Genomic DNA, 14,522 nt, shown 5'->3' with positions numbered 1-14,522 from the left:
GCAGTACAGAGGAAGTACTATTCAGTGAAAGGATTACCCTATGCCTGCCTATAAGCAAACCAAGGCCCCAGTTTTAATATTAAATCAAATGAAGCTTTTTCTTGTATACCAACATTTATGATTACATGTTGATCTCTGAGGCAGGCTCTTAAAAAATGAGTTTAACTAATAACACTTAGAGAGTGGCCACAATGAAATAAGCCCTACAAGTACAAGACAACCTTTCAGACAATTCATTTTAATAATGCCTGATGATGGATACAATTGCAGAACTTGGTTCTACAGTTTTTAAGGATGTCTAACTCAGGAGCATGAAGTACCAAATGAGATTTTCATATAAGTCATTGTGGAGGCCAAATACTCCAATATAATGGCTTCAAAAATGCCTCCCTCATTTAAGACAAATACATTATTAAAACTGTACGCCCGTAGTGATTGGTAGTTTCCAGGTTTTATTTTCAAATTGATATAATGAGCCAAGGAGTCGTGGATTAGTGATGGGCAAATAGGTGCTGCCCTGAGATCTTGGTCAAAGCAGTGTTATGACTTGGCTGAAGAGTCTGCCTATTAAACACTCAGACCAAAGTTCATTCTTTCATATAAGCAACTCTATTCACTGTGTGTGTGTGTGTGTGAGGGGAGGAGGAGATGTGTGACCCGGTGTGCAGAAACAAAATACAAAAGCTGCTTTTTATGTGTTCATTATCAGTTTGTGGAAGTTCATAAAACCTGTAAAAGGGAATAATCTAAAGAACCAATTAAAAAAATATCTTACATGGTTACGATTTTACATACATTTCCCAAACAGAACACACATTTCTGGCCCTCTTCCACTGTTCAGCATTACTATGTACAGTCACTGCTGTCTGAGATGAGACCACTTAACTCCAGACGTATGAAAAGACAATATATAAAATCTAAAAGACCTAAAATAAGGAACAGAAATGTTTCCATCCCTATGCCTTCTATTAGACATTTAGTGCTGATGGAGCAAAGATATTCCCCCCCAAAAAATGTAGGCCAAGTAAAACACCTGAAACACATGCCAGATTACAGGAAACTGAAAACCTGACATTTAGCCAAAAAAAGAAAGGCTAATTCAATTGATCTGTGTGTTGAATAAAAGGAGGATGTCAGAAGACACCTCTGAAACACTCAAACACCTTAAAATTAACGACAGACGGTTCAAAACGTGAAGAGTGAAAGTAAATATCACAATGCCCCTGTTGTGAACTTCAAACATTGACTAGCTGGTCCCTGTGAACTAAAAAACACAATTAATTCAAAAATGAATTAGAGTTGCTAAGAGCGGGAAGTTTCTTCCACATCATTCGAGCTTGGAGAGGTTGAGCTCAACTGAAAATGAACATTCAAGTTGAGTTCACTTGATAGGGCAACACCAAAGTGGGGGTTCACTTCTTGTTCTTAGCCTGATTACGAGGTGAACATTTAAGCAAGTCCCGTATCTTCAGATAGGTCCCTGTAGCTTCTGCGACATCTTTATACTCAGGCGTGTCCTCAAAGGGGACGATGTTAGAAGCAAAATTGCTGCGATGTGGCACAGCCATCACCTTCTTAAACTCAGGCTCATCAGTGGCTTCATCAGTTGGTGACTGAGGGGTAGCCTGCTCTGCCCTCTGGGGTGCTTCCTCTTCACCTACCCCTTCATCAGTGGGTGACTGAGGGGTAGCCTGCTCTGCCCTCTGGGGTGCTTCCTCTTCACCTACCCCTTCATCAGTGGGTGACTGAGGGGTAGCCTGCTCTGCCCTCTGGGGTGCTTCCTCTTCACCTACCCCTTCATCAGTGGGTGACTGAGGGGTAGCCTGCTCTGCTCTCTGAGGTGCTTCCTCTTCACCTTCATCACCACCACAGTCATCCACCATTTCAACATCGTCTACATCTTTATCAACAACAGGGACCACTTCCGCACGGGGCTCTTCATCTGCTTCGGTGACCTGAACTTTGTTAGGGGAGGCGGCGACGTCTTCCCCGTTCCGGCTGGAAATCTCCACAGCCTCCAGCACCTCCCCCTCCTCGTCCTCCATCTCAGCATCTGGCCTTGCTGGGGTGGAGACACTGGGGGAGCTGGGTACAGGGGTCCCTGTGGCTGCCGTTTCAGAGTCACTGTTGGTGGCTGTGTCTGCCTTCTCAAGAGCAGCCCAGAGAAGACGCTGCTGTTCCTCCAGCTCCTCAAGAGTCAGCCCGTCCTCAGACTCCTCCCTTTCTATCGCAGGCGAGCCATTAGTGGGTGGAGTGCCTTTGGGCAGGGGTGGCTGTGTGGGAGTGACTGGGGGAGTGCCAGGGGGCAATGGTGGCGGGCTACCAAAAGAGGGGGAGTTGGGAGGCAGCGGTGGCTGGAACTTGAATCCATCAGGAGTCCAAGAAGGGCGAGGTGAACCCTGGTCTATAGAGAAACACACTAGCGAGCGTTACCCACTTAGGTCTACACATTATTCCAGGCATATCTTCTGGAGTTTTGCTTTGTTTGAGTGTACACATGCTCAAAAACAAGTCTTGAGATCTCCCTTCAGGGGTAATAAATACTTACAGAACTCACTTCAATGTTGCATTAACAAATAAAAAAAATTAAAAAAAAAAACATAGAAAGCTTAAACTTTACCTGAATCAAGGTCCATATCTGAACACCTGGAGGAGTCAGGATTGGACCGGCGTTTCTTTGGTTGCCGTGGAGTTGATTCAGACTCATGGGGCCTCTTAATATTACTGGATCCAGACTGCCATTACAAAAACATCTGGTATGGTCATTATGTTAAAAAAAAGAACACGAAATTGGAATGGTCAATGGTGAAAGAGTCTTTACCGTTGGATAATTGGTGGACAGATAGGCTGCAAAATTTTGCTTCAGGTGCTGATACTGCATTGGGATGGAGCCATATGCCCTGTATTCCTAAAAAATAAAGGATTCACAATTACAGGATATTCCCCCGCCCCAGAAAACACTTCAAATGCCGCCATTAAGTGCTTTGTTCTTTGAAAAAAGTTCTTAAGTCCTTACATCCTTTACATGGGGTGGCAGGCCCACATTAAAGCCTGGGAAATCAACCAGCTTGGAGAGGTCATACGAAAGTTTTATGCTGTGGCCATTTTCTTCCTCCGGAACTTCACCAGTCGCTGTTAGAAAAATGCAGAGGGGCAAATGTAGCAAGAACAGGACCATATAATATCCACAAGTCATTGTGTCAAAGGGTAATATACCATTGCCATCATAGAGCGTGAGTCCAGAATTCTCATCTTCAGCTTCCTTGAGCCAGCCCGGGGGGTAACCCAACTCTCTCATACGATATATGAAAGGTGGTACCTTGTTTAACGATACTCCAAGGGCATCTGAGAGCTCCTGGCTGTTTCAGAGATAATGGGATGGAAGACAGTAAAGATAATAGGGCCATTATCAATAGCTCTGATACAAACAGTGACACATTATGTGAGCAAAAGTGTAACCAATCCTCCTCTTTTTTCTTTTAAATAGCAATTGCAAGATTGAGTTTGGGATTTAATAGTCTTACCTGACTACACCCGCTTTGTATTTGTTAAAGCGTTCTTCCACTTCCTCAAAGTGATAACGTTGACTGCTCACATTATTGTTGCCCTGAGAGAATTCTTTCCTCTTCTCATTAATGCGAGCGTTATCCTTGGGCTGTAGCAGGACATAACCACGTGAGAATGTAATCATTTGTGTACAAGGTTGAGTCATCATCAGTCTAGGTCTGCAGAGGAAGCCATGACTGGCATGTTATGACAAGATCTAGCCACTAACCTAGACCAATAACCAGGTGGCAGTAACATTATTCCACTGAATGCATCTCCATGCAATTACATGTTAATAGTCCGTCCAATACCTTTGGACAGTCTCTTAGCTGATGGTCCTCTTCTCCACAGTTAAAACAACAAGGCTTGGGCCTGATGAAAATACAACACTGGTCATTACTTTGGCACATGTGAGAGAAAGGGAACCTTGAATAAATATGACATGGGAGAGAGGATAGTAATTTTCTTCTTCCGCTTCACCTTTTTTCCTTAACTTGAACTCCCTGTCCGTCTAGTGTTATGACGTTGCTGAAGACCTGTGGGTATCTTTCGCAAAATCAAATTCAGGAAGCCCCTTTTATGTAGTTTGTGTATGAGACAACAGAAGGGATGAAAAGTACACAGTAAAAACTGTAGAAAGCACCCCTGAAACTTGCAACATCTCACCACTGCAGCCTCTGAAGGTAGTCCATGAGTAAATAAGCAAACAGAGAACACCTAAAACAATGGCAATCTCAAAGAAAGGTGTGCTGCCTTGAGGATACTTTGGAACCTCCCATCCATCCGTCAACTGAGGGTTTTCATTAAGTAGAGGCTGGCCAAGTTTGTCCAGACAGAAGCTTGTGAAATACAGCACACTCCCAACCACCTGAAAAGACAGCAGAAGGCATATCAGCATAATCACAGAGGGTAAATTAATCCAAATATTCTTGTAAAACTCAATCGTTTCAGCTCGCACAAAATAACTCACACTGAAGGCTTCCTTAATTTTTTTGATTGTGTCTGAGGTTTTTTCCCTCTGGTCATCCTCCAGAAAAAAACTTGATGTCTACAAAAAGGAGAGAGACAAATTAAAATATACCACACAAAATTGCAATACACAGATCTTGATACCATTTACAATTTCTAAAACATTTGCTACTAACCTGAGGCGGCACATAAGAGGAGGCTGGCTGGCCAGTGTTCTGCTGCTGGTGTTTCTGAATAAGACTGCAGATGCTGTCTTCAATCTCCTGGCGACACTCCCTGAAAATATTCCCCAAAAAATGAAAAGGGACCTTGATTAATTCTTAAGGTGGACAATTATTTATTTGCAGTTGGGAATGAACAACCACTTACTTGGATATATTATTGTTTCCATACAAGACATGAAGGAGTGGTCCATCAATTCTTGTGTTGTCCACTTTTAAACCACTGTTGGTGGAGTATGGTCATGTGTTAGATATAGGGGTACGCACATATATTAGACTTGTTGAACCATTACCAAGTGTTGAAATGTGTAGCCCTACCTCGGTCGCGTCAGGGTTTTCAATTTCTTCCTCAGTTCTTCATGTGAATAGGCTGTTAAGGCAATCTTGCGAATCAAAACATGACAAGCCATTTAAAAAAAATCTATGGGCTGCCCACCGATAACGTTACAGTCGAACACTGACACTTGCTCGTGACACTTTTCTTCACCGCTGTTGATAGTGTAAGCGCTAACATGGTTATGAGCGTCGAAACGGAAACTACAAACACATTTGAAAATGGCACTAATATACATCACAAAATAAATTCTGTAGACGTTACACGTGAAAAAATTCCACAACAACATTGTGACAGAAAGAAAAATGCGTCAACATTCCGACCAATGACTTTTTGAGCGGGGAGATTTGATTTTTCTGCGTAAAGTGCTCAGAGGCCATGGCTCAGAAACGCAGTCGTAGCTAGTACTTCCCATTGTTATGAAAGGATATTCTCTGCGTTTAGGCGGCTTATCGTCTCTTCACACTCTTCCAACCTCTCTCGAAGCTCTTGAATTTCTTCTGGAGCTTCATCACCTGACTCAAACCTTATGTGGGTTGCTACAGGCCTTTCCTCGTCGAGTTGCTGAAACAGCTCGCTGTCTCCAAAATCCACCTCAGCCATCTTGGTTTGTGGCTAACGGGGAGTTCAGAGGGTAAGACGTAGCCACGCAAATGTTCTGATTGGCCGACACAATCTGTCTTCCGGTGGATGTGGGAATCCTCATAGATTTATGTCTATGGGAGTACTCGGTAGTAGCAAAGGAGGTAGTGGGGAAGTCACATTTAGAGTTAAAGACAGTTTTTTTTAATTCACAGAAAATCATACGAATACGTATGAGGTTTTAATGTTTTTACATCGTAGTCGACCAACTGTTTATAAGACATAGATAATAAGGTGTCATTAGCGATTGCAGAACAGCTATGATGGTGTCAGTTAGATAAAGTTCAACTCAACGTGTTAGCTACGACTGAGCTATTTGGATAGTTTCTTTTAAATATGTCAAAGGCATCTCTGATCAACTTGTCACTGTGGGATAATGGTAATCGGAAAATCCGCTATCTTTATCTTGGAGATGGAAATTCTTTTTCAGTGACAAAGAACGGTCCTGGGGAGGTAAGAAAAAAGTAGAGCTGAATAGTTGGGCGATTTTGAGCTTGTGGAATTAAGTCGGAGATGTCAGCTAAATAAAATAATAATACATATATATATTATGCTGTTTTCTTACAGAAGCGGCTCATTCCCCTGTTTCTTGGAGCTGATCTTTATTCTGATACAGATATTCGCATTGAGAACCATCCTAGGTACCATGCTAAGTTTGCTAAAAAAGGATTGGCAACAAAGCTTGTCTTTTCATCTGGTGAGTCCATCATTACTGTATGTATGTGTTAACTAGTTTTGCTCAAGTGTGTTGCGGTATGTGAGATTGAATACTATCTTTACAGAGTACCGGTTCCATGGTTTACGTGTTCCTTGTGGAATGAACAGTTTGTGGTTCTACAGCATTCAGGGCATCTTTCGTGTGGCCTTTGAACTTTACAGCAAACAGCAGCAACTGTCCATCCTGGAGTCGTTTCAGGTAGTCTACCTCTGAAACATCATCCATTTATTTTCAATACTATTACCTTAGTAATTGAACCTCTGTTTGAAATTATTATTACATTATTATCTTACAGGACTTGTGGAAATCACGGCTAAATGATGACCTATTAAAAATGACCTACCAGCTCACTGGGAGACTTGACAGTCCACTGCCCCAGAACACCTTGGGGTCAACAGATCCAGACAGTAGACAGGCCTCTGAGAACACACCAAGTCAATGTGCTTGTTCCCTTCAGGTCGCAGAACCATTTGAAATTGCACATCAGGACCTGACTGAAGACACGCCTTCAGAGGACCATGACTACTGTTCGCCTGTAAAAGCAACTATCAGTGAAATCCCCAGCCAACCCTGTCAGGTTTCTCAAACACTCAAAATCTTGGAAAGCCAGCTTCAGTCAGTCCAAAGCATTAGACACGAACAGAAGCACATCCTCCTTTCCTTTCTGAGACTGGCAGAGCACTTCACTGCTGGTGGGGTATTGGATGAGGGGAATTTGGCAAAAGCTGTACTGTCCCTCCTCCAGCTCCAGACACCAAGCTCCCTATCCATCTACTGCAGCCCGTTGCTCCAGGCTGTAGCGGGCTGGCTGGGCCGTTGCTTCCACACTGCCAACGGCTGCATTAGCCAGCAGGTGGAGAGCTTCAAGGTGCGGCACATTGAGCACATTAGCGACCTTCCTCCGGCTGAGGAGCTAGCGGCCGAGTTGTTCCCCGAAGCCATGCGGACGCTGCTTGTGAACTGGATGGGTCTTAGCGAGGAGACTGCCCAGTGGAAGAGGCACAGCGAGTTTCCCATCCTGCTGCTCATCTTGGAGTTTGCTAACCACAACCTCATCACCGGCGTGGCCCATGTACTGTACTCTAGCCTTATTTGCAAGTAGAGGCTTCAGTCAAAGAATACCCAATTACTGAGATTATAGGAATAAGGCTTTGTGAAGCTGAAGGAACAACTCTGCTGCCAGTTCATTCCAACTTTAAATCTCCCTGCCTCATACTTGTCACTGGAGATCCTCACCTCATGGTCCCTTAATGTAATTTAAGATTGTATTACCTTGGTTATGACAGGACCATGTTGTCCATTTTCTCAAACCCATGAGTGTGATACACCCATATACATGGTAATATGAATGAGTGCATCTATGGGAGCTCCTGGGGAATCATGGTGAAAATGCCTCTTGTTTTTCTAACTTTTCTTGCACCTCTTTGTGAATGTGAACAACTGTGACTGAACATGAACCAATTTTCATACTCAATAAATGTATTTTTTATAAACCATGCTCTGATTGACCATTACTGAAACACAAACTGGATTAATACAATACCTTTTATTTTAAGGACATGTGTGTTGCACTCTGAATTGAGCAGTAACTATTATCGTCAGGGGAAACATTTGCTCCCATGATTTATGTAGTATCTGAGTAGTCAATGAATGCAAACAACAGAATGCCTCTCGTTATCTACTTTGATGTTCCTTTCCTTCAAACCATCTGAAATATATACAAGTGGAATACAAAATCAGTTATCAAGCCGTCACATTTTCTAACAGATGCCTAAATCCCTCCCAAAGGTTTTATTGCACCACTGCATAATTCTGGAGAACAATCAAGACATAGCCTCCAAAGCTGTATTTACATGTGAATGTTCCACGATATGGGATTTGTTCCTACATAAATTACAGATCCGACGCAACCAACATCCATGCAAGTTAACATCCATGCTTCCAGCTTCAAATGAACAGACACCAAATCGATCAGTGACAAAGCTGGTAAACAGAAGGGAGAGCAACAAGCTGTGGAGGTCACAAGATCGAGGAGGTCAGAGGGCGTCCATCCCCCGAGATGAGAACGCGGAACCGAAGCCCAGTCCCATGCCTCTCTGGGTGTGCGTCTGTGAGCGGGCCATTTCGTACTGAACGTCTAGGTTACGGAACATCTCTTCCTGATGCTGTAGAGTCTTCAGGCCATCGTCGTCTAATGACCGAGATGCTCCAGCCTCCTCTTCATCCTGTGTAGAGATGGAAGAAGAAACACTAAACACAAGTCCAAGGGAACACATGCTTACATTAACACAACTGAAATTCCAGGCTTTGTCTACTCACCTTGATACCCATGAGTTTGCGGAATTTGGTATTCTGGTCATTGTTGCCAAAATTCAGCTTCTCCCAAAGCTCAGCAGTCATATTTTTTGAGTGCTTCAAGACACAAGAAGAAGGTCCTATGTTAAGCATGTTAATGGTTCATCAATATGGCTTTTTGCATTTAATTATTTGAAGGCTTAAATCAATGGATATTCTCAGGGTTAAACTAACAAACAAAACACTATGATTAAGGCTCTCAATTAATACTTTATTTCATAGGGAACACCGTTTAGCAGGTTTTTCCCTACCCCTTCTTTCTTTCCCGTCCAGAGCAACTTCCTCTTCTTCTCCTGCTCAGCAAACTTCATGGGGTTGACTGCCGAGGGGTTGTAGTAGCTGGGCACAGCGATGCCAGTCTCTGCTAACGTCCTAGCTTGCAAAGCCGCCATCTGTGCAGCCATGGCAAACTGTGGCGTGACCTGTGTGCCTGAGGCCAGTAATGCGGCCACATTCAGCACGGGGTTGGAAGCAGCGGCCACGGCAGCCGCTGATGCTGCTGCAGCCACAGCATCACTCAGGAGGGGAGCAGAGGCTGTGGCAGCTGAGGATGCACAGGAAATACGTTACTGCTGCAGCTTTTGGGTGGCAAGTACTATGCACAAGTACACCGAAGCATTGCATTCACATGATGACTGGCTTAAGTTGTGCCAGGAGGTGATGAGATTGAAATAAATGCATGCAGAGAAATAGGTATTTATATACACACACACACGACACATCATTAGCCTAAGGAGCAAGTTAGACTAGACTCGTAGGTGACTAGTAATTACAAGTAACTATATTTCGGAAATCGGAATGTTGAAATGAACTTAGAATTGCTAGTTAAATATTGTACCATACATTAATTTATTAAAACCCACACATTATTCAGCAATTTGTGGTTTGTATGAGTTGCTACCATGATACTACACTCTTATTACTGATCTCTATCGACCAATAAGAAAAGTGCTAGAATGAATAGTAAAGGGTAATTCAGAGTAGCGTAGAGCTGGGTTTTCATTGTCTTAGAACCTGGCTTGACAGTCCAGTACAATTTCACTATATTGTGTCTAACTACTTTGTGTCTTTACAGCACGGCCTTCTGGCAATTATCAGTGACATCTCTCTCGGCAGGAAAAACAAAACAAAAAAAGAACAGAGCAGACCCAAATTACAGACAGTGAGGAAAAACCCAGCTCTCTTTGCCCCCGAGTTCGACTAAAGATGATTACCTTCCACTGGTGTCTGTTCCTTACCAGCAACAGTCTCTTCCTGCTGCTGATTCTGCTGGTTCTCCATCAACTCTTTCTCTTTCTGCTCTTGAAGCTTCTTAGCCCTTTCTAACCTAGAGGCGAAGAAGAAATTTAAGAGTGTTACCAGCAGAATTAAGGCAAATAGTGCAGTCCACAGAGGACAAGAGGCACACAAACAGTTGTCCTCCCTTCATAACTTACAAAACAGCATATTCAAAAGTACTGCCAACAGGCAGATGACTTAATATATAATGCACACACCACTACAAATACCAAAAAGAACTAAAGCAAACATTTACAAATTCTAGGTGGCAAGCATGGCTTACCTCAAAATATGGTTATAGAAAAGAAGAGGGCAGGAAGCATGCCAAAGTTTACATCTCTATTTTTAAGATAGAGTTCTATGAAAATAAACTCTGTCTAGGGTTATATGAGAATTGTGTTGCCTCAGCAGTGATTCTGACCTTCTGGCTAATGCCTCCTGAGCGTCCATGGCTGTATTTCGGCCACGGAAGGCAGGGGGACTCGCAGTGCGGCTCCGGCTCTTTCGCCGATTCTTCTCAGTCCGTTTTTTCTTTTCTCTGGGGTGGGTGAAAGAACCACTTAATGTCACTCTCCATTTGACCATCCCAGCAACTTTGGCAGAGAAAGTATTAAATCGCAAACTACTTGTCAGTTGGTTGTGATTGCCAAATAAAAATATGCAAGCACTAAATGTGTATTTGGCATATAACATATATATAAATATAAAGTTTTTTTTCTTTCTTTACATACTCGTATGAATTTCTATAAAACTTCAATTATGTTTGATTTTTAATACCATTAAGTACCACACAACCTAAAGTTGATGTTCTGTTTACTTGGGCAACCATGAACACCGTCAACTAAAACCTGGAGGTTATTCCAAGAACTTGGTTTAGTGACAAACCTTGCTAAGTTAACTCGGAACAAGTAGTAAACCCCCTAATAGAAGGCGGCTTCATTCTCCTAGCAAAACAAAGCCATAGGTTTATCACTTACTCTGACTTAACTTCGAAAGGTTTGTCACTTAACCACGTTCTTTCAATAACACCCAGCAGTGTCAGTGACGCAAACACCGCCCCACAACCACCAGCTAAATACTGACATTCAGAATCACACATGGCCAGCCCACCTGCTCTTACTGCGACTCCTGCTGCGGTGTCTATGTTTGGACCTGGAACTTTTCTTCTCCCGGCTCTTTGACCTGCGGTCTCGACTGCGAGAGCGCTTTTTGTCCCGACTTCTGCTGCGGTGACGCCTGGAGACATAACATAAAATAACTGTTATTTATGTTACAATAAATCAATGGCATAACGTACTTAGTCCCAGATCATACATCTTCTTGAGCACAAGTAGTCCCAAACATATTGGATATGCGACCTCTGCTGGCAGCTTCTTTAAATCCATTAGGCCAAAAGCTCAAGCACTGCCATCGTGAATGCTGTCAAATTGTTTGTTTGTACTTAAACACTGATGTCCACAAAGGTATCTTGTGATGGCCTCCCTAATAATAGTTAAGTGCTCAAACATGCCGGTATTCTGCCTTACCTCTCCCGTGATCTTGACCTGGAGTAGCTTTTGCCTCTGGATGCTTTCTTGTCTTTGCGGCGGTGGCGTTCTTCGCCATTCTCATCTGACAGCCTCTCTCGGCCTCGCTCATCCTGCTGGGCCTCCTCCAGTCGGCTCTGCGACTTGGACGCCTTTGCCGAGTCCCTCCTCCGAGCCTGTTTTAAGAAGAAGTGGTCTCTTTCAGAAAAATAGTGCAACAAAGAGCGTTAGTATGGTGGATTGTAAACACCGTTTGCCAAGTCATGTTGACAAGAAACTATAGGTCACCTCTTAAAAATCCTTTCCACACAACAATCACATCAAGCAAATCAACAACAAATAAATCAATAGATCTCAACAACTTGGGACCCTGAGCACACCAAAACAGGGAAGCAAAGCATGTACTCAATGATACCCATACCTGATAGATAGCAGCTAGATTTACTGAAGGTTTTCACAGCAGGTTAAATGTGCAGCAAAACCAGTTTTACTAGTTTATTTGATTCTGCATGTCCACGATTGGCTAGCACAGGCCAGCTGCTACAATGTTAAGGAACACTGTTCCAGCTTAAAACCATAAGTAAATCATAGCCTTGGGTGGGCATGTGCTTAACAGTCATATTCACTCTCATCCATGGAGTTAGTACAGCCTTATTTTCAGGCTAATTTTCATATTATTTCCAGTGCTACATTGCAATGAAAGGGCTACCTGTCCATAAAACCCATTGAGTATTAGCATTAGTGAAATACTAATCTCCCGCGTTTTGCACCTGTGTCTTTAAAACAAGCTGATTAACTTACCAAATGCCTTTTTGTCAGATATTATTTCACTAATACAATGGAGCCTTCTTCATTTATTCTAAAGTATTAAGAAGCCCAACTACCCAAACAATAGACTCCTTCCGCTTGTTGCGTTTTGCTCTGTTAAACTATTGTATTGTTCATTCTGTTGGCATGCGAGACAGCCCTTATTAGTTTCTATCCACAGTCTCACTTAAACCACCCACCCACCTTTTGTGAACTCTCAAAATACTTATGAATCAGGAAGCTACAACCATGTGAAAAAGGTTAAAGTTAATTTTTTGGTCTATGTAGGCAAGTATGAGTTTGAGTGGCTGATAATTACCTGTCCAGGAAGAAGGCATATAATTTTGCTATCTGTCAGCAGCGTCTTCAGTTCAGAGTGTCTCTTCGTGCATTAGCACGCTGAGTGTAATTTATTATAGAAATGTTATCATGTGATCTAAACACAAGTGTTAACAAAAAAATAAAGAAAAAAAGTGCTCCCACACAAGCATTCTTCACCACGTCATGGCATTTTACAGACACCCAATAGCTAGTCCAAACGATATGTGACTAAGTGAAAGTGGGCGTTAAAAAAACCAAAGAAAAACTAAAAAAAAAACATTCATTGTACGGATTGACTATCTAATGACCCATTCATACTTACCATGTTCTACAAGTACAACTGATAAGCAAAAGGCTATCTACCTGTATGTGAGCTGCTCAGTTTAGCCATGAAATGACCATGATAAACTAATGTTAGTTACCTCTTTGCTCCTACTCCGGCTTCTTCTGTGCTTTTTATCACCTAAAAGTAAAAGAAAAAATATCACCACACTTTGCAATTGTAGTTTGAGGCAGATCTGAACCCAATAGCTAACAGCGGTCAGTAAGATGCAAAGACCATCGGTACATTAGCTGTAGCAGCTGCTAGGGGATATCAGGGGAATTATCTAGTCCCCCTGTAAGGCTCACAAAGCCCAATTTAGATTTCTATACATAGCTTCAACAGAGAACAAACCAACCCGTGTCCATAACAAAGTAAAGACAATAATAACTTACTCGACTTGTGTTTCCGTTCCCTTGAACGTGACCTGGATCTTGAGTTGTGGTGTTTTGAGTTTCTAGGTGATCTGAGAGTCTCAACACTCGGTCTCCTTTTATCTCTGTCAGGGGAAGATGATCTCGGAAGCATTTCGTTCATGTCGGCGTCACTCGCCTACACACGAATTTACGTGAGGAAGGAAACAAACAAACATAAATCAGTTTTGACAATCGGTAGTCCAATCAAATTTGAAATTATTTTGAGATGAGATTTTTCGATGTTTGGGGATGGTCAACTCTGCAAACAAGCTACATTTAAATGAATAACCTCAATAAACGGACCCCCTGGTATTGATCCACCTAATTTCACTGCGTAAAGTAAAAGTTTCTCAACGTCACCTATAAATTGGTGGAAAACAATACGAGGTACGCCATAATTTGTCTGGAGAATGTAAATGAGAGCTAACTGGCTAGGTTAGCTCTGCTAGGATAGTTCGCTGGCAATCTGGGATGGCATTCAGGCGCAGCTGTGATGAGGCAGCGAGCTAAGTAATTAGCTAGCTACCAACCTCTCAACAACAGAACGTTAGCTGAACGGTTGATTCGCGATTATGTGAGGGACGTAGCAGCTAGGGATGTACACACGAAGTATCGATGTAACGTTAACAGAAACAAGCCCGTGTCAAATCACAAAACATTTAATGAGAGTTAACGACGACAAGTTACTGAATGACAATCCTTTTCTGAGCAAGGCAGTCAGGGGGCGCCATCTTGGATAACTGAAATTACGATGAACATTGCTTGTTTCAAATAGATAAACTAATACAAACATCGAACAAAGAGTTAATTCTGTTTCAAAGCAACTTACCATCTTTGCTTTGCGAAAAAGCTTTAGCGACTGAGCTATTTTTGTAAGTACTCTGCCCTGGAATCATACAACAGCAAACTGCGACCGTTTTCAGGCTACGCTTGGCGAACTCACTTATCTTGAAGACGGCGGCAACAACCACGTAATCCATGGGCTGTAAAAAAAAAAAAAAGTATCAAAACAAGAGTAAGGTTTATCCGGAAAAAAAGGTCGAACAGTAAAAAAGAATGGCATTGCA

At 42.5% G+C, this 14,522-nt stretch overlaps 3 protein-coding genes across 3 annotated transcripts; 1 reads left to right on the top strand and 2 right to left on the bottom strand.

Annotated features, from left to right (window-relative positions):
- Nucleotides 1-451: 451 nt before the first annotated feature.
- On the bottom strand, nucleotides 452-5,673 carry zcchc8 (zinc finger, CCHC domain containing 8; the record flags this gene model as incomplete). Its single annotated transcript, XM_080853055.1, has 14 exons — nucleotides 452-2,404; nucleotides 2,621-2,735; nucleotides 2,822-2,908; nucleotides 3,017-3,132; nucleotides 3,217-3,359; nucleotides 3,525-3,655; nucleotides 3,858-3,918; nucleotides 4,027-4,092; nucleotides 4,311-4,414; nucleotides 4,517-4,594; nucleotides 4,692-4,791; nucleotides 4,885-4,959; nucleotides 5,055-5,097; nucleotides 5,502-5,673. The coding sequence occupies 14 exons, from the start codon at nucleotides 5,671-5,673 to the stop codon at nucleotides 1,413-1,415; spliced, it is 2,283 nt and encodes a 760-aa protein (XP_080709181.1). The 3' UTR covers nucleotides 452-1,412.
- Nucleotides 5,674-5,929: 256 nt separating this feature from the next.
- LOC308376354 (uncharacterized protein) lies at nucleotides 5,930-7,532 on the top strand (the record flags this gene model as incomplete). The annotated part of the gene is made up of 4 exons (XM_080852649.1): nucleotides 5,930-6,165; nucleotides 6,280-6,409; nucleotides 6,495-6,628; nucleotides 6,726-7,532. Exons 1-4 carry the CDS (start codon nucleotides 6,049-6,051, stop codon nucleotides 7,530-7,532), a joined length of 1,188 nt encoding a protein of 395 aa, XP_080708775.1. The 5' UTR covers nucleotides 5,930-6,048.
- Nucleotides 7,533-8,018: 486 nt separating this feature from the next.
- rsrc2 (arginine/serine-rich coiled-coil 2) lies at nucleotides 8,019-14,396 on the bottom strand. The gene is made up of 10 exons (XM_080853120.1): nucleotides 14,285-14,396; nucleotides 13,435-13,591; nucleotides 13,140-13,180; nucleotides 11,590-11,765; nucleotides 11,174-11,299; nucleotides 10,485-10,601; nucleotides 10,000-10,112; nucleotides 9,037-9,329; nucleotides 8,750-8,842; nucleotides 8,019-8,655 (listed from the first exon to the last, which is right to left on the bottom strand). Exons 1-10 carry the CDS (start codon nucleotides 14,285-14,287, stop codon nucleotides 8,467-8,469), a joined length of 1,308 nt encoding a protein of 435 aa, XP_080709246.1. The 5' UTR covers nucleotides 14,288-14,396; the 3' UTR covers nucleotides 8,019-8,466.
- Between the last annotated feature and the right edge of the window lie 126 nt (nucleotides 14,397-14,522).

The sequence above is a fragment of the Sprattus sprattus genome (genome assembly GCF_963457725.1).
Source record: "Sprattus sprattus genome assembly, chromosome: 15".
NCBI classification, from domain to species: domain Eukaryota; kingdom Metazoa; phylum Chordata; class Actinopteri; order Clupeiformes; family Clupeidae; genus Sprattus; species Sprattus sprattus.
This window is presented reverse-complemented; position numbering and strand designations above follow the sequence as displayed.

Excerpts from the sequence above, each read along its gene's own strand:
- rsrc2 (XM_080853120.1), bottom strand. Across the intron at positions 8,843-9,036 it reads GGACGGGAAAGAAAGAAGGG|CACTCAAAAAATATGACTGC; the intron begins GTAGGGAAAAAC and ends TGTGTCTTGAAG. Across the intron at positions 8,656-8,749 it reads GCAAACTCATGGGTATCAAG|GATGAAGAGGAGGCTGGAGC; the intron begins GTGAGTAGACAA and ends ATCTCTACACAG.